Source organism: Trichosurus vulpecula, chromosome 5 (assembly GCF_011100635.1).
Source record: "Trichosurus vulpecula isolate mTriVul1 chromosome 5, mTriVul1.pri, whole genome shotgun sequence".
Classification (NCBI taxonomy): Eukaryota; Metazoa; Chordata; class Mammalia; order Diprotodontia; family Phalangeridae; genus Trichosurus; species Trichosurus vulpecula.
The window spans coordinates 45,281,448-45,302,716 of NC_050577.1; the positions used below are offsets into that span (position 1 = coordinate 45,281,448).

Sequence of the window (21,269 nt, forward strand, 5' to 3'; positions counted from 1 at the left end):
ATCAAATATCCACCTTCTCTCCCTTTGACTCTTTCCCTGCCTCAACTGATAACAAAAGAAAAATGAAGTCCTTGCTATAAACTGGTGGAGTCAAGAAAACTAATTTTCACATTAGTCATGCATGTACATGACTGTGTGTACTGCGTGTGTAAATAGATAGCCACATCTATGTATATGCTGCATTTACACATTCACTCTGCACTCTGTAACTCCTTTATTGCCTCTCAAAGGAGAATGTGTGGGTCATGCTCCCATTGCCCTGAAACATCCTTTAATCTTCTGATTTCATTGAAAATTAGAACATCAAGCTTTATATGGCTTAATTCCTCTAATAGTAGGTCTGCTTTTAGGTCATTAAAGAAGGAGCTCTCTCTTTGAGTCTGACAGCTAAATGTTTGTGGGCAGTTTAGAGATTGTAAGAAGCTTAGTATCCTCTGTCCCACCTTCTGTTGCTCTATCGCTATCACTGTAGAAGTGTATGGAGGCCACAAAAGACAGAGGTCCATTTTGCATTTTTATTTTATGAGTTTTCATGGCCCTTTTGATGACGAGCCTCTCATCACTCAGCTAGGATGGTCCACTGAAAGTACACTTGGTCTATTACTGAGACTCTCACTTGAAGCCTTTCCAGTATGATGGAGCCTTCAGAGCTTATACTTTGTTGGTACAGCCTTCAAGAGCCCAGGGAGACCTCCAGGTCACATGGAAGCACCAGGGAATTTTGTGCTCCTTCAGTGCTTTCTCCTAAACCACGGCAAGTCCCATTTTTAAAAGTATTTCAAGTAGCTGACCATAATCCTAGTACAGCTATTATAGGGATTTTCATTCTCAAAATTCTTTATTGGGACTTCTAAAACCAAGTACATCTAATAGGACATTCAGCCATCTGTTCATACATAGACTGATCATACACAGAACTCTTCCATTTAGGATAATAAAGGTACAGAAAGGACTAGTATTGGAGCACATAGAAAATCCAAAGTCTGGTCCTTAGTGACAACCCTCAGCTAGACAGGGTCATGAACGTATTTAGAGTTATTCTGCTCCCCACTGCTGTTAACTCTTGCAGACAATAGAGAGCTCAAAAACTACACCCTTCAGAAGAGAAACAGTCAACCCATACAGAGCTTCCCTTTGGACCTGTGAAGAGCAATGGTCGGTCACCAGTTTAAATTCTAATACTACGTTACAAAACATGGACACAAGGGTCCTAAGTCAATGTGAGCTTAAGTGGTTATGACACCACTTCTGGGCCTCTTTCCTCACCAGCGAAATGGAAAAGTAAGACTGGATAGAGATTCCTGGTCCCCTTCCAGCACTGACATACTAACATTCTGTTATTATTATTAGCCCTTTAGTTACACTGATTTAATCAAGAAAATATCTGAACAGGAATGTATTGGCCATCTCCAGTACAGCAAGGTGGCAGGACTTACTGGGGAAGCAGTACATCTCGAATCAGAGACAGAAGCTTGGTGTTGGAATTCAGGCTTGCCTCCTTCTCCTCCGCCACAACTTCATGGCTGACAAGCAACGACGTGGTTTCTGACAACAACCGCAAACTGAAGAGTCTCCATTCCACTTGAAAGAAAATGTGTCAAAAATGTGACCATGCTGACGTCTAATAAATACAAAAATGTGAGCTTTAGGAACATTTTGGTTGATGTGGCTCTACTTACCATTCTGACTTTGAACCAGAGAGACCAAGGGTGGGAGGATATAGTCCACAACCTAAAAGACGACATTATAAAGACCAGCTCAGATCATTCCAGTGAAAAAATGAAACCCACCTAGACCATAATCTGTAATCACTCTACCACCAGACACTTCAGGAGGAGTGTTGGCTTGTCAAAGAAATACTTCTAGAGTCAGACTCTGTTTAGATTCCCACCAGCCCAATCAATTTACCATTTACCATCACATAAGTCACTCAGGGCACAGAGGACAATAGGAATAAAATATTAAGAGCAATGGCTAATATTTATTTTGCACAGCCAAGAAAGCTGACAACAAAGTTCACATATCATCTATTTTAATCTCCCAACAACTTGTGAGTTAAGTGTTATTTTCCCCATTTAAAAAAAAAAACAGAGGCAAGAAGAGGTTAAGCAACTTGCCCAGGGTCACATAAGCAAGCAAGTACCTAAGGCAGGACTCAAACTCAGCTCTTCCTGACTCCAAGTAGGCACTCTATTATTCACTGTGCCACCTAATTCATCACCTACATTATGTATAGCAAGAACATTAGTATTTAATGCACATTCTGAGCCTTGAGATAAAATATCAAACAAGGTATGTTTATAGTTATGCTTCAGCTTGCAAGGTGACCAATCACCAGCCTGATCTGAGGGAAAGCACACAATCCACAGGAGGCTGAACACAGGAGACAGGGAGCTGGCTTGGACATCAGAGGACCTAGGTCTAAGTTGCATTTCCTCTGCTTACTATTTGTGTGACCTTGGGCCTCTATGCATTTCATTTTCCTGTCTATAAAGTGAAAGAATGGAACTACATGGCCCAAAAGATTCCTTCCAGGCCTAAACCTGTGATTCCAGTGTTTGAACAAGTGTATCACAGAGCAAACCCTATTTGGTCTGAGACATTTAATGTGAGGTATTTTACAAACAGAATTCCAGATAACTTAAAGGCACCATACAGCCTTACTCTGTCATTCTCCCAAATACCACAACCACAGGATAATCAATTTTGATTGGGAGTCTCCCTGGAAAATTTGAGTTCCCCAAAATGCTAAATAACTACATACTTAACTTGTGAATCAATGCCACAGTGAAATTTTAAAGAATATTTTTGTGGCAATAAACCTATAGCTCTCATTTAAATCAATGTTAATTCTAAGGTGTTGAGGAATTAACATCACAGACCTGGAGAGGCCCAAACTGGATCCAGAAAGCACTTTAAATATCTAGATAGGTGATGACTCTGACTCTGCTTGAAAAACTCCACTAAGGAGAAATCTACCACCTTTTTACATCCATACGGATAACTCTATTACACTGAATATCACCTCTTTTCAGAATTACCACAGATACTATCCGCAGACTGGTTAACTCTGGAAGCTGAAGCACTGTGATAACAAGGGCACTGAATGACTGAATACTATTGTGCTGTAAGAAATGACAAGCAGTGTGGTTTCTGTAGTCATGCCTCACTTCTTGTGTGTTCACAATTACTCCCTTCCCACTGGCTTCTTCCCATCTACCTAGAAATGTATCCAAGTTTCCCCAATCCTGTAAAGACACCATTACTATATCCTTAACATCACATTCTTCTCCCCTTCATCACCAGACTTCTCGAATCGTGGTCTGCAATCTCGGCATCCTACTTCCATTGCTAGTGCTCTCCTAGAACTGCTCCCCTAAAGGCCACCAACAATCCCATTATTGTAACAACCCCATGGCTTTTTGGGCCTCATCCTTCTTGACTTCTGTGGCATTGGATACTCTTGTTCTCTCCTTGGATACTGACCATTGGCTGCAGTGACACCCCTTCCTTCTTCTCCCTCTCACATTGTTCCCTCTCTGTCTCTTTCTCTAGCCTATACCCTTCATGACCCTCTGACATTAAGTGTTTTAAAAAAAATGAATAATGGGTATTGTATTTTTTGCCTTCGCAGTAAGTGGGGAGGGGGGGAGCAGAGGCAGGGAGAGAACTTGGATCTGGAAACAAAAATTAAATTAAACTTTATAAAAATGAGGACACTGTTATGAGTTCCATCTCCACAAAAAAAAATCTATCTTCTATTTCAGTACTACTGATATCATCCCTAAATTCAACCAAATGTTTTACAATTGATTGCCACTGTAAAACCCAAGAACTCTTCAAATAATACGGATAGTAGAATGCACTTGTTACCAACTGTAACAGGAAAGGAGTCCAGAATGACACAATGACCTACCTAAAGGGGTTAGGGTCACGTCTAGATGTGAAGAATGGTGCCTGATTAGCTGTGTGACCTTGAGCAAGTGACTGATCTCTCTAATCTTATTTTGTGATCTGTAAAATGGGGGTATTAACATTACTGCTGTGGACCTTATCAATTCACTATGAAGACCGAAGAAGAACAACAATCATGATGATGAACAGCCTTCAGATAATGTCACATTCAGGCCAACAGAAGGAACGAGGGATGTTTAGCCTAGAAAAGAGTGAAGAAGCCTCAGTGGGAAGAGAGGAGGACAATGTGGGCCAGGCCCACATCAGGCTAGTCCACCAAGCTTGAAAAGATTGAGAAGTCCAACTTTTTCTTAACGAAAGAGCAAGAGAAACAAATGTGTGTGATTTAAAACTGTGAAAAATTAGAGATTGAAATACTCAATAACTCCTTTTCAAATAGTTGTGAAAGAGCTTAGTACAATGAAAATAAATGTATAGTTGATGAGGAAAGCAAAATTAGGAAGTCTCAGGGTACAGAATACGTAGAAACTTAAATGTGCCTAAATCAAAAAGAACTGATATAATGCTCCCATAAATACCAAAGGAATACTAAGCAACTGTATGGGAATATTAATAATTATCATAAACCTCAGGGAGGACAGAGAAAAACAGGAGAAGGTGAACATAAACTCTATTTTTGGTTAGACAAAAAACTTGAATATATGCAAATGTAAATCAGAAATGTTATGTTTTATCTCTGCAGATCTGTGTGGGTGAATCCATGAGATGAATTCGTGAGAAGAAAATTTATACCATTGTTAAAAGAACACCTCATTGAAAATATTTCAGCCAAAATCCTTCACACTGTCAAAAAGTAATTGATTTGCCAGGACAACCTGCTTTCTAGAACACCTTGGCACCAAAGCTATTGCTAAACTTAGAACAGACGCAGTAACACACCACTGAATGTAAGACGGATGTTGTTGTCGTTCAGTTGTGTCAGTCGTGTCCAACTCTTCATGACCCCATTGGGGGTTTTCTTGGCAAAGATACTGGAATGGTTTGCCATTTCCTTCTCCAGCACACTTTACAAATGAGGAAACTGAGGCAAACAGAGTGAAGTGACTTGCCCCAGGATCACACAGCTAGTAAGTGTCTGAGGCGAGATTGAACCCAAGAAGATGAGCTTTCCTGACTCCAGCCCCGTCACTCTGTCTATGGAACCACCAAGCTGCCTGTAAGATGGATAAAATGAGATAATAGCTGTAAAGCACTTTGCAAACCTTAAAGCATTATAAATGCTAGTTTTTATTATTATCATTATTGTTGTTATTCTGGATTCTCATTTTGCAAGTGAACTGTTTCCATGGGATATACTGTTTCAACAATCTAGCTAGCAGCTGTTGTAGGGGTGAAAGCCCAACAGAAGCCCAACAACAAGAATGCTACCAGCAGGCTGCAAAAGCACAGGTTCTTTTGATCTGCTTTAATAAGGAAAGCACGTTAAGGGGTTGACAAGCTTACTTTAATTCAGCATACAAATATCATTCACATAGTTCAGGGGAAAAAACCAGCACCCTGAACTTCAGAGCAAATTACAAACAAATTACAAACATCGACAGACACACCTTGTCTGATTCACATCCCAATACATAGTTACCAGAGTTTAACAAAGTCCCAGCATCCGGGTTACAAGCTGGAGGGTCCTTAGCTACAGCTGCCCGGGAGTCTCCACATCAGCATACCAGCATGAATGAGAGCCCTACGCAAATGGCTCTGTCATCTCTTCTTATAGGGTTTCAGACATCATCAAACATCATCTGAATGACCAGAACTTAGGCTGCTATGATTGGCTCTTGAGTTAGCACCACCCCTTGGTACCCAGGGAGCTTCACACCCACATAGGCTTAACACCTAATAGGAGTTTGGGCCTGGGGCTTAGCACCTAGTAAGACTCAATAAAACACACTGAATTACTCAAAGGAAACAAAAGCCAAACTCTTCAAGGGCACTTGGTTGAACTAAGTGTTAAGAGCCCATTTTGCTTACCAACACATATACCATGCAATAGCCATGAAAATTAAGAATTGGGTGGTGGCTGAAAAAAAATTACAAATGGGAAAGTAGTTCAGGCCTTTATCATCCCCTGCCTAGAAAATCAGAGCTGGCCTCTTCATTGGTGTCCTGCCTGCAATCTTTTCCCTCTTCCAATCATCCTGCAGAAAACTGTCATATAGCTAAAGCACTGATGTGACCATGCATCCTGGCAAGAAAAGGCAGTTCTGTAGGAAGGGAAGAGGGGGCAGGTGAGGGGGAATGAGTGAACCTTGTTCTCATTGGATTTGACCTGAGGAGGGAATAACATACACACTCAATTGGCTATCTTACCCCACAGGAAAGAAGGAGGAAGGAGATAAAAAGGGGGGATGATAGGAGGGAGGGCAGATAGGGGCAGGAGGTAATCAAAAGCAAACACTTTTGAAAAGGGACAGGGTCAAGGGAGAAAACTGAATAAAGGGGGATAGGATAGGAAGGAGCAAAATATAGTTAGTCTTTCACAATATGAGTATTATGAAAGGGTTTTGCATAATGATACATATGTAGCCTATGTTGAATTGCTTGCCTTCTTAGAAAATGTGGGTGGGGAGGGAAGAGGGGAGAGAATTTGGAACTCAAAGTTTTAAAAGCAGATGTTCAAAAACAAAAAGTTTGTGCATGCAACTAGGAAATAAGATATACAGGCAATGGGGCATAGAAATCTATCTTGCCCTACAAGAAAGTAACGGAAAAGGAGATGGGGGGGAGTGGGGTGACAGAAGGGAGGGCTGACTGGGAAACAGGGCAACCAGAATATATGCCATTTTGGAGTGGGGGGAGGGTAGAAATGGGGAGAAAATTTGTAATTCAAACTCTTGTAAAAATCAATGCTGAAAACTAAAAATATTAAATAAATAAATAATAATTTAAAAAAAAAGAATAACACCACTGATCACCTCCTGAAAGAGACCCCAAGATGAAAACTCACAGGAACATCACAGTTAAGTTTTCTCATCGGTACATGGTACCTTTACAAAAACTGACATATATTAGGGCATTAAAAACATTATAGTTAAATGCAGAAAAGTAGAAATATTAAGTGCCTTCTTTTGAGATCATAATGCAATAAAGATTACATTTTAAAAGGGACCATGGAAACACAGAATAAAAATTAATTGGAGACTAAATAACCTAATCTTAAAGAATGAGTGAGTTAAAGAACAAGCCACAGAAACAATAAATAATTTTATTAAAGAGAATGATGATGAAACAATGTATCAAAGCTAATGGGAGGCAGGAAAAGCAAGTAATCAGAGGAAAATTTATACCTCTAAATGCTCAGATCAATAAAATAGAGAAAGAGCAGACCAATGAATTGGCTATGCAATTTAAAAAAAATAGAAAAAAGAATAAGTAAAAAATCCTCAATTAAACAGTAAATTGGAAATGCTAAGAATTAAATTATTTTTTCATTATTTTAAAAATTTAATTAATTTTAAAAATTAAATCAAATAAATTAAAATTCAGTTAATGAAATCGAATGTAAGGAAACCATTAAATTAATAAATAAAACTAGAAACTGTCTTTATAAAAAATCAATGAAATAGATTAAACCATCGGTTTAAATGATCAAAAGAGAGAAGAAAACCAAAATATTAGTATCAAAAATGAAAAGGATCAATATACATATATATATATAAAACTAATGAAGATGAAATCAAAGCAATTATTAGGAGTTAATTTGCCCAATCATATGCCAATAAATTTAACAATTTAAGTGAAATAGAATATTTACAAAAATTTAAACTTCCTAGATTAACATAAAAGGAAATAGAACATCTAAATAAACCTATTTTAGAAAAATAAATTTAACAGACCATAAATGAGCTTCCTAAGAAAAAAGCACCAGGACTAGATGGATTTACAAGTGAATTCTACCACACATTTAAAGATCAACTAATTCCAATATTAAATAATTATTTGGAATAATAGGCAAAGAAGGGCTCCTACCAAGCTCCTATTATGAAACAAATATGGTGCTGATACCTAAACCAGGAAGAGAAAGAAAATTATAGACCAATTTCATTAATGAATATGGATGCAAAAATTCTAAATAAAATACTAGCCAAGAGATTACAACAATATATCACAAAGATTATATATGATGAATAAGTGGGATTTATACCAAGAATGCAGAGATGGTTTAACATAAGAAAAATTATTAGCATAATTGATTATATCAATAACAAAAGTAATGAAAATCATACAATTATATCAAGAGATGCAGAAAAAGCTTTTGACAAAATGGAACACTCATTCCTATTAAAAACATTCAAATATACGCACAAATGGATTTTTCCTTAAAATGATAAGAAGCATCTATCTAAAACCATCAGCAAGCATTATTTGTAATGAGTGTAAGCCAGAAGCCTTTCCAATAAGATCAGGAGTGAAACAAGGATGCCCATTATCACCAATATTATTCAATATTATATTAGAAATGCTAGCAATAACAATAAGAGAAGAAAAATAAATTGAAGGAATCAGTGAGAATGAGCAATGAAGTAATAAAACCATCTCTCTGGAGAGGATACAATGATATACTAGGAAGATCCTAAAGACTAAACTAAAAAGTTAGTTGAAAAAATTAATCATCTTAACAAAGCAGCAGGTTATAAAATAAACCCACATAAATCATCAGGATTTCTATATATTACTGACAAAGCTCTGCAAGAAGAGATAGTAAGAGATACCCCATTTAAAATAACTGTAGACTATAAAAACTACCTGGGAGTATGTCTGCCAAGACAAAACTAGGAACTACATGAACATAATTAACACTTTTACACAACAAACACAAATAAAGTCAGATTTAAATAACTGGAGAAATGTTCACTGTTCATGGGCAGGTAGGGCCAATATAATAATAATGACAATTCTACCTAAACTAATCAAGGTCATCCCAATTAAAGTATCAAAAACTATTTTGCTGAGACAGAAAAAATAACATTAATTCATTTAGAAGGAAAAAAAGGTCGAGAATATCAAAGGAATTAATGAAAAAAATGTAAAGGAAGGAATTGCATGTAAAGGAATGTATGTTTAGGGACATAAAGGAATTATGTTTAGCAGTACCAGATCCTAAACTATATTATAAGGCAGTAATTATCAAAACTATCTGGTACTGACTAAGGAATAGAAAGGTGGATCAATGGAAGAGAGTTGACATACAATACACAGTAGTAAATGATTATAGCAACCTTGTGTTTGACAAATGTAAAGATTCAAGCTTTTTGGATAAGAATACCCTATATGGTAAAAAATTACTGGGAAAATTGGAAAGCAATCTGGCAGAAACTGGGTACAGATGAATATCTTACACCATTTACCAAGATAAGGTCAAAACACACATATGACCTAGACATAAAGGGAGATATCATAAGAAAACTAGAAGAAAATGGAACATATTACCTATCAGACTTATGGATTGGAAAAGAATTTATGAATAAGAGATAGAAAGCATTGCAAGATATAAAACAGACAATTCTGATTACATTAAATTAAAAGGGTTTTATATAAATAAAAGCAATGTAGCCAATATTAAAAGGAAAGCAGTAAAATGCAGGAGGAAATTTATAGACAGTTTTTCAAATAAACATCTCATATCTCAAATATATAAAGAACTTTGTCAGATTTATAAGATTAGGAGTCATTCCCCAATTGATAAATGCTCAAAGAATATTAACATGCAGATTTTTGCTAAAGAAATCAAAACTACATGTAAACATATAAAAATGCTCTAAATCATTATTGATTAAGAAAATACAAATTAAAACAAGTGAGATATCATCTCATGCCTATCAAATTGGCTAAAATGATAGAAGGGGAAAATGACAAATGTTGGAGGGGACATTGAGAAATTGGGACATTAATACAGTGTCGGTGGAACTCTGAATTGATCCAACCATTTTGAAGAGCTATCTGGAATTATGCTCAAAGAGTTATAAAACTGTGTATACCCTTTGAATCAGCAATACCATCATTAGGTCTGTTTCCCAAAGTGATCAGGGAAAAAAGAAAAGAGCCTCTATGTTTTATAACATTGATAGCAGCTCTCTTTGTGGTAGCAAGGAAGTGGAAATTGAGGGGATATCCATTATTCGGGGAATGGGCAAATAAGTTGTGGTATATGATTGATAGAATATTACTGTGCTATAAGAAACGATGAGCTGGTTAATTTTAGAAAAACATGGAAAGACTTGCATGAAATAAAGAAAAGTGAAGTGAGAAGAACCAAAAGAATGTTGTATACAGCAACAGCAATATTGTCTGGAGAATAATTGTGAACAACCAAGTTATTTTGAGTACTATAAATACTCAAATCAATTACAAAGGATTTAGGAAGGAAGATGCTATCCACCTCCAGAGAAAGAACTGATGAATACAAGTATGCATGATATGGTTTTACTTATATTTATAAATGCGTGTTAAATTGTGGCCTTTTCTAGTACAGGGTGGGGAGGAAGACAATTCAGAACAAAAAAATAAATTTTAAAAAACTTCATTGCTAAAAAAAATAAAACTGCTAACCACCATCTGAGCCTGAAGTGAAATTGTAATCTTTTTGCTGGTCTTGCTTCTATGTTGATGGCTGCTGACTGATCAGGGTAGAAATTGCTGAAATTTGGGGTGGTTGTGGCAATTTCTTAAAATATGAAGACAAGATTAACTCTTCCTTTCACTTGAACACTGAGAGACCATTGTAGGGTTATTAACTGACCTAATTTCAATACTGCTGGATCTCACAGAATAGAGATGTCCAAGGTGAGAGAGAGAGAGAGGGGGAAGGGCTAGTCAGCGGAGCAGTCAGAACACATACAACATTTATCGACTATTTTTGCTGGACATGGTTCATGGAGCTCCAGAACAATTATAATTTTAACATCAAAGATCACTGATTACAGATCATCACAACAAATACAATAATAGTGAAAAAGTCTGAAGTATTGCAAGAATTACTAAAATGTGACAAACAGACAAGGTGTGAGCACATGCTGTTAGAAAAATGGCACCAATAGATCTGTTCAATGCAGGATTGCCTCAAAGATTCAATTCAAAAAAAGAAAAGACGCCCACAATATCTGCAAAGCACAATAAAGTAAAGTGTGACAGAACAAGGTATGCCTATACAATCTGCCTCCAGTCATTTCCTATTTGTCCCTTTCACATTCTCCAGGTTCTCATCTACTGAACCTGCTGGATATTTCTTGTATATCATGTCACATTTTCTATTCCCTTGCCTTTACCCACAGTGGTCCCTCCCTATTTGGAATGCATCCTCCTCCTCACCTCTACTTCTCAGAATCCCTAGCTTCCTTCAAAGCACAACTGATGTGACACTTCTCACACCAGGTCTTTCCCAATTCTGCCTCCGTTCTTAGTGTGCTCTGTCTGTCTCTCTGTCTCTGTCTCTTTGTGTCTCTCTCTCTCTCTCTCTCTCTCTCTCTCTCTCTCTCTCTCTCTCTCTCTCTCTCTCTCTCTCTCTCTCCTTCCCTCCCTCCACTATTTTGAATATATCCTGTATTTATTAACTTGTGTGTTACATCTCCCCAGCACAGAATAAATTCCCTGAGGGCAGAGATGGTTTCGTTGTAATTTTGTAACCCCAGCACCTAAAACAGTGCCTGGCCTATAGTAAGCATTTAGTAACATTTAGTGAATTGAAATTAATTTGACAATAATTGAACATTCTACCCACCTATGCATAAGTACCTAGTTTCCTCAGTCTACTTAAGCTTATTGCCATGAGATAGACCATTACACTAACAATGTGAGCATAAAGACAGCTGAGAAAAGTCTTCAGGCTAACAAGAGGTTTGACAGGATGGAAGTTTCCTTCTTAACTATTATAAATATTTATGCTATATATTATATCTCTTTTGCTAATTATAACTCCTCAGTGAAAGGGATAAGGGCAAGTTAGTAATCTACCTCTTCTGGAGTTTAAGGATATACAATGTAATTCCTTTACAATACTGACGAGGAAAACGACTAATTATCACCCTAAAAGTGAACCGTTTTCAGTGAGGCTTTTATGTAGTCAGTTGTAATGTTTTACAGGACACAATTTGACTTATGGTATATCTGATTTTGCCATAATGTGTTGTCATAAATACATTTCTACTTCCATACCTTTGACAGTGAGAAAAGAATGAGTAGGGAGGGGGCTGAAAAGTCCTCTAGACTCAACTATTTTTAGTCCATCAATATGTTAAGGAGCCACTAACTTGAAAGAGCCTGATATCGTACCTCATGAAGAAAGAGGAAAGGCTTTCGATGGCATCCAATCAACGTCTCTACTCACCAACTCAGTTTACTTTGTAAAGAATAGGAGGTGCGTGCAACCCATTGAGAAAGTGTTCCAAGGATATATTTTGGGAATATAGAGTTGCATGATTCACTCTTCAGTGCTTTGCCCTTACAAATCTTTCACAGAATTTATGATTAATATACATTCTATTAAGATAGAATTCCACTGTGACCCTTATGAATCTTCTATGCACATGCACTGATGAGTTCTTTGTTCCATAAAACATCCTCGTTCATTGGCCATATCTCGGTTGGTTTAGTAATATACCGACATAAATCAATCCCAAGGGATTTTAATCTCAAATACAAAAGTGGCCATGGTTTCTCAAATAAAAGGGTCAAACAAAATGAAAAGTTCAGCAGCTTCAAAGTTCATTCAAGGACATGTCCTAAAAATTATTCATCTTGAACCCTGTATTTAAAGAGTCTGAAATAGAGTAATTTTATGTGGTTTTTCATTCAAACCTTGGCCTCTGGAAATACATGTAAATCTTATAGCTAAGGTGCAACAAATGTTGGACTCAGCCTGCTGCTATTGTACATTACCTGCAACTAATATAAGAGTGATTAGCTGAGGTATGCTAATAACAGCTTTGGTCACATAATATAGGACAGATATTAGGGAACGCCTTTGAAACTCATTTGCATTCATTTAATCTATCAGATATGAATTAAATACATAAATGAAATGTCTCCAAACCTTAATGAATTTGTTCTTGTGTAAAATCTTTTTATAACCTAAAATATAAGATGACAGGGCCTAAGGAACATTATAGAAAAAAAACCCAACTTTGAAAGACTATAGAACTTTGACTAATATAATGATAAATCACAAAATCAAAGGAATGAAGAGGAAACATGCCTTTTTGTGAGGCAAGGATCCCTCGGGAAGCCTATGGATTTCTCACCAGAATTGTATTTTAAGGTAACTGAAGGAAACGTCAAATTCCAGTTAGCGGTTTGTGTGGGGGGGGGGGGATGTTATTTTTTTCTTCTCATACAAATTCATGGACCCCAAAAAGCTATCCTAGAACCCTTAGTGGATCCATGCATACCAGATTAAGAACATAAGCCTAGCAGAGTCCACAGAGTAGGCACTTAATAAATGATTACTGAAATGGATTTAATGGTATCCAAGAGCAGTCTCATTATACTTACAATACAGGACTAGGGAGGTGAGAGCCATCCTGTATTTGGCAAGCAGAAAATACACACATATCCATAGCCATAAAAACCTAGCTTACCTGAACAATACTTCATATTCCATATTCTACCTAACTCCTGGCCCCTGCCAAAATACATCACTAATGCTATTAACAGATAATGGATCATGGATCAAGAAAATAAAAGAACCAAATTCTAAGGAATGAAGATAACAAGATGAAATGAAGTACTAGCATGTATAATGGAATTCAACATGAGTAGAAAGAAAAAGACAAATCTCTGAAGGACAGAAAAATAACTCATTTTAAAATCAGTACGAGAAAATTCCAAACTCCTCCCCATGTCTCTCAAGTCACTGCTTTGTTGTGGCAGAGAGGCTTATATAGCTCAATGAAACTATGAGCTATGCCATGTATCCCCAAGGTCACAGTAGAGAGCTCTGACAAAAGGTCATAAGGCATTAGAATGCTAAAGTAGGAAATCAAAAGACAATTGGAATAACAGGAAAGTTTGGCCTTGAAATACAAAATGAAGCAGACTAATAGTTTTGTCAAGATAACTCACTAGTCATAACACTTTTGTTCAACAACCCAAACAACCCAAAAGGTGACTCTAGACACAGACATCACCAGAGAGTCAATATAAAAATCAGATTGATTATATACTTCCCAGACAAAGGTAGAGAAGCTCTAAACAGTCAGTTAAAAAAAAACCTAGAACTAACTGTGGATCAGAGCAAGAGCTTCTTATTGCAAAATTCAGACTTAAAGTGAAGAAAGTAGGGGAAACCATCAGACCAGAGAGGTATGACCTAAATAGCATCCTTTAAAAATATGAAGTGGAGGAGATGAATAGATTTAGGGGATTAGATCTAGTAGATAGAGTACAGGAGGCAGCAACAAAAAATATTCCAAAGAAAAAGAAGAGCAAGAAAGCAAAATGGCTGTCTGATGAGACTTTACAAATAGCTGAAGAAAGAAGGAAAGGGAAAGGAAAAGGAAAAAGGGAAAGAGAAGGATGTACCCAACTGAATGCAGAATTCCAGAGAAAAGCAAAGAGAGATAAGAAGGTTTTCTTAAATAAGAAATACAAAGAAATAGAAGAAAACAATAGAATGGGAAAGACAAGAGATCTCTTCAAGAAAATTAGAGATATCAAGGGCAATTTTCACATAAAAATGGGCAAAAGACATAAATGGGAGGGATTTAACAGAAGCCGAAGAGATTAAGAAGTAGCAAGAATATACAAAACTATACAAGAAAGATCTTAACATCACAAATAACCATGATGGCACAGTTTCTGATCTAAAGCCAGACATCCTGGAGAATGAAGTCAAGTGAACCTTAGGAAGCATTGGTAACAATAAGGCTAGTGGAGGTGACAGAATTCCAACGGAGCTATGTTGTTAAAGTGCCGCATTCAATATGTTAGCAATATGGAAAACTCAACAGTGGCCACTGTATTGGAAAAGATCATTTTATGTTCCAATCCTAAAGAAGGGCAATGTTCAAATTACCAAAGAACTGGAGCCAAGATGGCAGCTGGTAAGCAGGGACTAGAGTGAGCTCCGTACCGGAGTCCCTCCAAAAACCTATAAAAAATGGCTCTGAACCAATTCTAGAACGGCAGAAACCACAGAACAGCAGAGGGAAGCAGGGCTCCAGCCCAGGACAGCCTGGATGGTCTCTGGGTGAGGTCTATTCCACACAGAGCTGGGAGCTGGGAGCTGGGAGCTGGGAGCTGGGAGCTGGGAACAGAGTGGAGCAGAGCCCAGCCTGAGCGGCGTGGACCTTCCAGACCAGAAGCTGGGCGGAGGGGACCCTAGCGCCCTGAATATGTGAGCTGCGGCAGTTACCAGACCCCTCAACCCACAAACACCAAAGATTGCGGAGAAGGTTAGTGGGAAAAGCTGCTGGAGTGGAATGAGTTCCCGGTTCAGCTTCCAGCCCCGGGGGTAACGGAGGTGGGGCAGCTACAGCTGTTGTTACCTCCGACTCCAGGCCCACCTGGTGGGAGGAATTAAGTGGCAGATCAGAGCAGGAGTGCAACAGCCTGCTGAAGATCTAAGCCCAGTCTGGACTGGGGGTTCTTGGGGAAGGAGTAGTGCGGGTCTGACAGAGCTGGCACCTCCCCCCCAAACGTGGAACATAGAACTCGTTAGTCTACAAGCAGTCATACCCCACTGAAAAACTCAAGTGTCAAGTTAGTTGGTTGGGAATATGGCCAGGCAGCAAAAACGTACCCAGATTCAGTCTCAGACTTTGGATTCTTTCTTTGGTGACAAAGAAGACCAAAACATACAGCCTAAAGAAGACAACAAAATCATAGAGCCTACAACAAAAGCCTCCAAGAAAAACATGAACTGGCCCCAGGCCATAGAAGAACTCAAAAAGGATTTGGAAAAGCAAGTTAGAGAAGTAGAGGAAAAATTGGAAAGAGAAATGAGAAGGATGCGAGAAAACCATGAAAAACAAGTCAATGACTTGCTAAAGGAGACCCAAAAAAATACTGAAAAATACACTGAAGAAAACAACACCTTAAAAAATAGACTAACTCAAATGGCAAAAGAGCTCCAAAAAGCCAATGAGGAGAAGAATGCCTTGAAAGGCAGAATTAGCCAAATGGAAAACGAGGTCCAAAAGACCACTGAAGAAAATACTACCTTAAAAATTAGACTGGAGCAAGTGGAAGCTAGTGACTTTATGAGAAATCAAGATATTATAAAACAGAACCAAAGGAATGAAAAAATGGAAGACAATGTGAAATATCTCCTTGGAAAAACCACTGACCTGGAAAATAGATCCAGGAGAGATAATTTAAAAATCATTGGACTACCTGAAAGCCATGATCAAAAAAAGAGCCTAGATACCATCTTTCAAGAAATTATCAAGGAGAATTGCCCTGATATTCTAAAGCCACAGGGCAAAATAGAAATTGAAAGAATCCATCGATCGCCTCCTCAAATAGATCCCAAAAAGAAATCTCCTAGGAATATTGTTGCCAAATTCCAGAGCTCCCAGATCAAGGAGAAAATACTGCAAGCAGCCAGAAAGAAACAATTTGAGTATTGTGGAAACCCAATCAGAATAACCCAAGATCTGGCAGCTTCTACATTAAGAGATCGAAGGGCTTGGAATGCGATATTCCGCAGGTCAATGGAGCTAGGATTAAAACCTAGAATCACCTACCCAGCAAAACTGAGTATCATGTTCCAAGGCAAAATATGGATTTTCAATAAAACAGAGGACTTTCAAGCTTTCTCAGTGAAAAGACCAGAACTGAATAGAAAATTTGACTTTCAAACACAAGAATCAAGAGAAGCATGAAAAGGTAATCAAGAAACGGAAATTGCAAGGGACTTACTAAAGTTGAACTGTTTTGTTTACATTCCTACATGGAAAGATGATGTGTATGATTCATGAGACCTCAGTATTAGGGTAGTTGAAGGGAATATGCATATATATATATATGTGTTTATGTATATATATAAGTGAATGTGTATGTATGTATATATCTATGTGTATATGTATGTATGTGTATGTATGTGTATATATATATGTGTGTTTTATGTATGTGTATATATATATATATGTAAAAGAGAGAGAGCAGACACAGGGTGAGTTGAGGATGAAGGGAAGATATCTAAAAGAAATAAAATGAAATTAAGGGATGAGAGAGCAACATACTGAGAGATGGAGATAGGGAGAGATAGAATGGGGTGGATTATCTCGCATAAAGGTGGCAAGAGGAAGCAGTTCTGTGGGAGGAGGGGAGAGGGCAGGTGAGGGGGGAATGAGTGAACCTTGCTCTCATCAGATTTGGCCTGAGGGGGAATACCATACATACTCAGTTGGGTATCTTACCCCACAGGAAAGAAGAGAGAGGAAGATAAAAAAAAAAATAAAAGGGGGAGGATGATGGAGGGAAGGGCAGATGGCGGTGGAGGTAATCAAAACAAACACTTTGGAAAGGGGAAAGGGTCAAGGGAGAAAATTCAATAAAGCGGATGGGTTGGGAAGGAGCAAAATGTAGTTAGCCTTTCACAACATGAGTATTGTGGAAGGGTTATACATAATGATACATGTGTGGCCTAGGTTGAATTGCTCGACTTCTTAGGGAGGGTGGGTGGGAAGGGAAGAGGGGAGAGAATTTGGAACTCAAAGTTTTAAAATCAGATGTTCAAAAACAAAAAAAGTTATTGCATGCAACTAAAAAATAAGATACACAGGCAATGGGGCGTAGAAATTTATCTTGCCCTACAAGAAAGGAAGGGAAAAGGGGGTAAGAGGGGAGGGGGGTGATAGAGGGGAGGGCTGACTGGGGAACAGGGCAACCAGAATATAAGCCATCTTGGAGTGGGGGGGAGGGTAGAAATGGGGAGAAAATTTGTAATTCCAACTGTTGTGAAAATCAATGCTGAAAACTAAATATGTTAAATAAGTAAATTTAAATTAAAAATCAAATTACCAAAGAACTGCGCCCATTTCACATGCCAGCAAGGTTATGCCTAAGTTTCTGCAACTTAGGCTTCAGCACTATATGAACTAAGAATTACCAGAAGGGCACGCTGGTTTTCAAAGAGACAGAGGAAATAGAGAACAAATTGCCAACATTTGCTGGATTACACAGAAAGCAAGGGAGTTCCAAGAAAATCTACTTCTGCTTCATTTACTATGCCAAAGCCTTTGACTGTGTGGATCACAACAAAATGGGGCAAGTCCTCAAAGAGATGGGAGTGCCAGATCATCTTACTTGTCTCCTGAGGAACCTATATGTGAGCTGCAAAGGAATAGTTAGAGACAAACATGTAACACCTAACTGGTTTAAGAGCATAAAAAAAATTATTTAAAAAAATTGGAAAAGGAGTACAAGACTGTACTTATTTATTGAGCTTATATGCAAAGTACATCATGTGACATGCCAGGCTGGATGAACCAAAAGCTGGAATTAATGTTGCCAGAAGAAATATCAACAATCTCAGAAATGAAGATGATACCATTCTGATGGGAAAAAGTGAAGAAGAATTAAGAAGCCTCTTGATAAGGGTTAAAGAGGAGAGTATAAAAGCTAACTGGAAGCTTAATATCAAAAAAAACTAAAATCTGGGCAACTGATCCCATCACTTCCTGGCAAACAGAGGGAGAAGAAATGGAAGCTGTGTCAGATTTTGTATTCTTGGGCTCAAAGATCAGAGGATGGTGACTACAGCCATGAAATTAAAAGATGCTTGCTCCTTGGAGGGCAAACTGTAGCAAATCTGAACAGCATGCTAAAAAGCAGAGCTATCACCTTGCCAACAAAGGTCCATAGAGTCAAAGTTATTGTTTTTCCATTAGTAACATATGGCTGTAAATTGGACTATAAGGAAAGCTGGATTGATACTTTCAAAGTGTAGCTGGAGAAGACTTTGGAGGGTCCCTTGGACAGCAAGGAGGTCCAATTAGTCAGTACTTAAAGAAATTAATTCAGGCTATTCACTGGAAGGCCAAATTCTGAAGCTGAAGCTTAACGCTTTGGCCACATAATGAGAAGATGGGATTCATTAGAAAAGACTGCGATGTTGGGAAAAGGTTAAAGCAAAACGAAAAGGGGATAGCAGTGAATGAGATGGATAGATAGCATCATGGAACCAACAAACATGAACTCGTACAGACTTCAAAAGATAGTGGAGGACAGAAGGGCCGGATGTGCCACAGTCACAAAGAGTCAGACACAAGTGAACCACAAACAACAAGAAAAGCAATGAGAAAAAGAATACAGGGTTGGGAATCTAAAGGGTTAGGTTCTTCTACTAACTATGTGGGTAATTTTGAGCATGCCACTTAAACATTCCGGGCCTAACTTTCCCTAGGTATCAAACGATAAAGTTGGACTATGGTTCCATTTTGACTTAAAATTCTATGTCTCTACGATGCATAATTATACAAATGTCAATAAGAACATGGAAAACATGTAGAATTTAGTCTTCTATGACAATGTCAATACCTCATGGCTTTTTTACATGTAGAAATAAGGATAGACAGGGGAGGGAGAGGAATCATATGCACAGAATTATAAACTCCATGAAGGAGTTTAACCCATAACTGTCTGAAAGGAAAATATTTTAAAAAACTGTTAAGGACCAACAAACTTTTAATTGATTTTTGAGCCCTAAACCTAAGCTGAGTCTACCATGTATGAAGAACAGTACAATTTTAACTAATCTTGTCAAAATGACATTTAAAAAATTTTGCACCGAATAGTCACTTGAATTTTTTTATTATTTTTGTGGGATCAACTATTGTGAGAAAGTAAAGATGATGAGAAGTACTTACAAAAGGACCGATATACTGAATACACAAAACAGGTACATCAGTACCAAATTACACACTGCCAAAGTCTGATACAAGATATCACGTATTATCTAGGTCTTATATTCCAGATTAAGACTTTGCTCATCTATCACATAACTTCCCAGGTAGCTATAGACAGAACATTAGCGGAGACAACAAAAGCAAGCTTTCTCCAGTTGAAGGGGCGTTGGGTGAGGTTGATGCAGGGGGCCTGGGCATGGAGGGCTAGGCTTACAGCTCCTCTGGGACTATGAGGCTGCTGACTCTGCTTAGTGCAGACTCCGGTGACTCGGAAAGTTCCAAAACCCTGCAGTGCGAGCCCCGGAGTTCATCTCTCACAAAGCTCTTCAAAGGCCTTGTGGTCACATTCCTGATTTCTGTCCTGATCCAATTCTGAAGTCACCTCACACTTCTGACACTGCCCCTCCCCTCCATTAGTTTTTTATATGAAAATTTTTATATCTTTTTCAAATTACAACTAAAAACCATTTTAACTTTTGTTTTATAAAATTTTGAATTCCAAATTTTCACTCTCAATCCTCTCCTTCCCCCTCACTGAGACAATAAGCAATTAGATATAGATTATACATGTGCAGTCATGCAAAACATATTACTACATTGGTCATGTTGCAAAAGAAAAGACAGCACAAAAAAAAAAGAAAAAAGAAAAAAAAAGTTTTAAAAACCACGCTTCAATCTGCATTCAGACTCCATTGGTTCCTTCTTTGGAGGTAAACAGCCTGTTTCATCATAAATCTTTCAGAATTGCCTTGGACCATCGTATTGCTGAGAATAGTTAAGTTATGCATAGTACAGTATTGCTATTACTGTGTAAAATGTTCTCCTGGTTCTGCTCACTTCATGTTGCATCAGTTCACCTAAGTCTTTCCAACAGCCCTATTGCTTGCACACAGAATTCTAGTCCAATTGTGTTTCTATTTTCCATATGCATAAAGAAGTCAGGTGTCTCCCTTCTTCCACTCCCTCAAAAAAACCAGGAAGGGTTCAATCATCACCTGCTCGACTGCTGCCCTTAACTAGACAGGATTTGAGACAAGAATTGGGCAGGAGTAAGGAGGAAAGTATGATGACAAGTTTTAATCATTTCTCAAATTTTTTTTGTTTTTAGTTTGTCAACTTGTAGAACTATGGGAAAGATCCAAGAGAGCTGGGCAACGTATCTTCCAGCTGCTTGTGTCCTTATGAAAATTCACAAAGAGAAGGCTCTTATGTTAGGCATGAACTAAGAAAGCTTAAGTACACAGAAAAGAAAAATAGTCCATTTTAAAACAAACATAAGAAGAAGAATGACCAAAAAACACTGGTTTGGAAATCAGAAGACTAGGGTTCCTGATTCATGGTTTCTTAAGTAGAAGCACCCTCATTTATAAGTAATGTAAAAAGGCAATGTTTAGATTGGCACAATTCAAATTACCAAATGTCAAACGGGAAGATTTATCAAATCATAAAATA

The 21,269-nt window shown here is 37.8% G+C and overlaps 1 protein-coding gene across 1 annotated transcript in view; it reads right to left on the minus strand.

The window, feature by feature from the left end:
* Positions 1–21,269, minus strand: part of ULK4 (unc-51 like kinase 4) — a 675,609-nt gene that overhangs the window by 398,347 nt on the left and 255,993 nt on the right. Inside the window, exons 28-29 of the mRNA XM_036759487.1 lie at positions 1,680–1,731; positions 1,437–1,581 (exon numbers count right to left, since the gene is read on the minus strand). Of these exons, the coding sequence (XP_036615382.1) occupies positions 1,437–1,581; positions 1,680–1,731 (197 nt within the window). The remainder of the gene's footprint in view (positions 1–1,436; positions 1,582–1,679; positions 1,732–21,269) is intronic.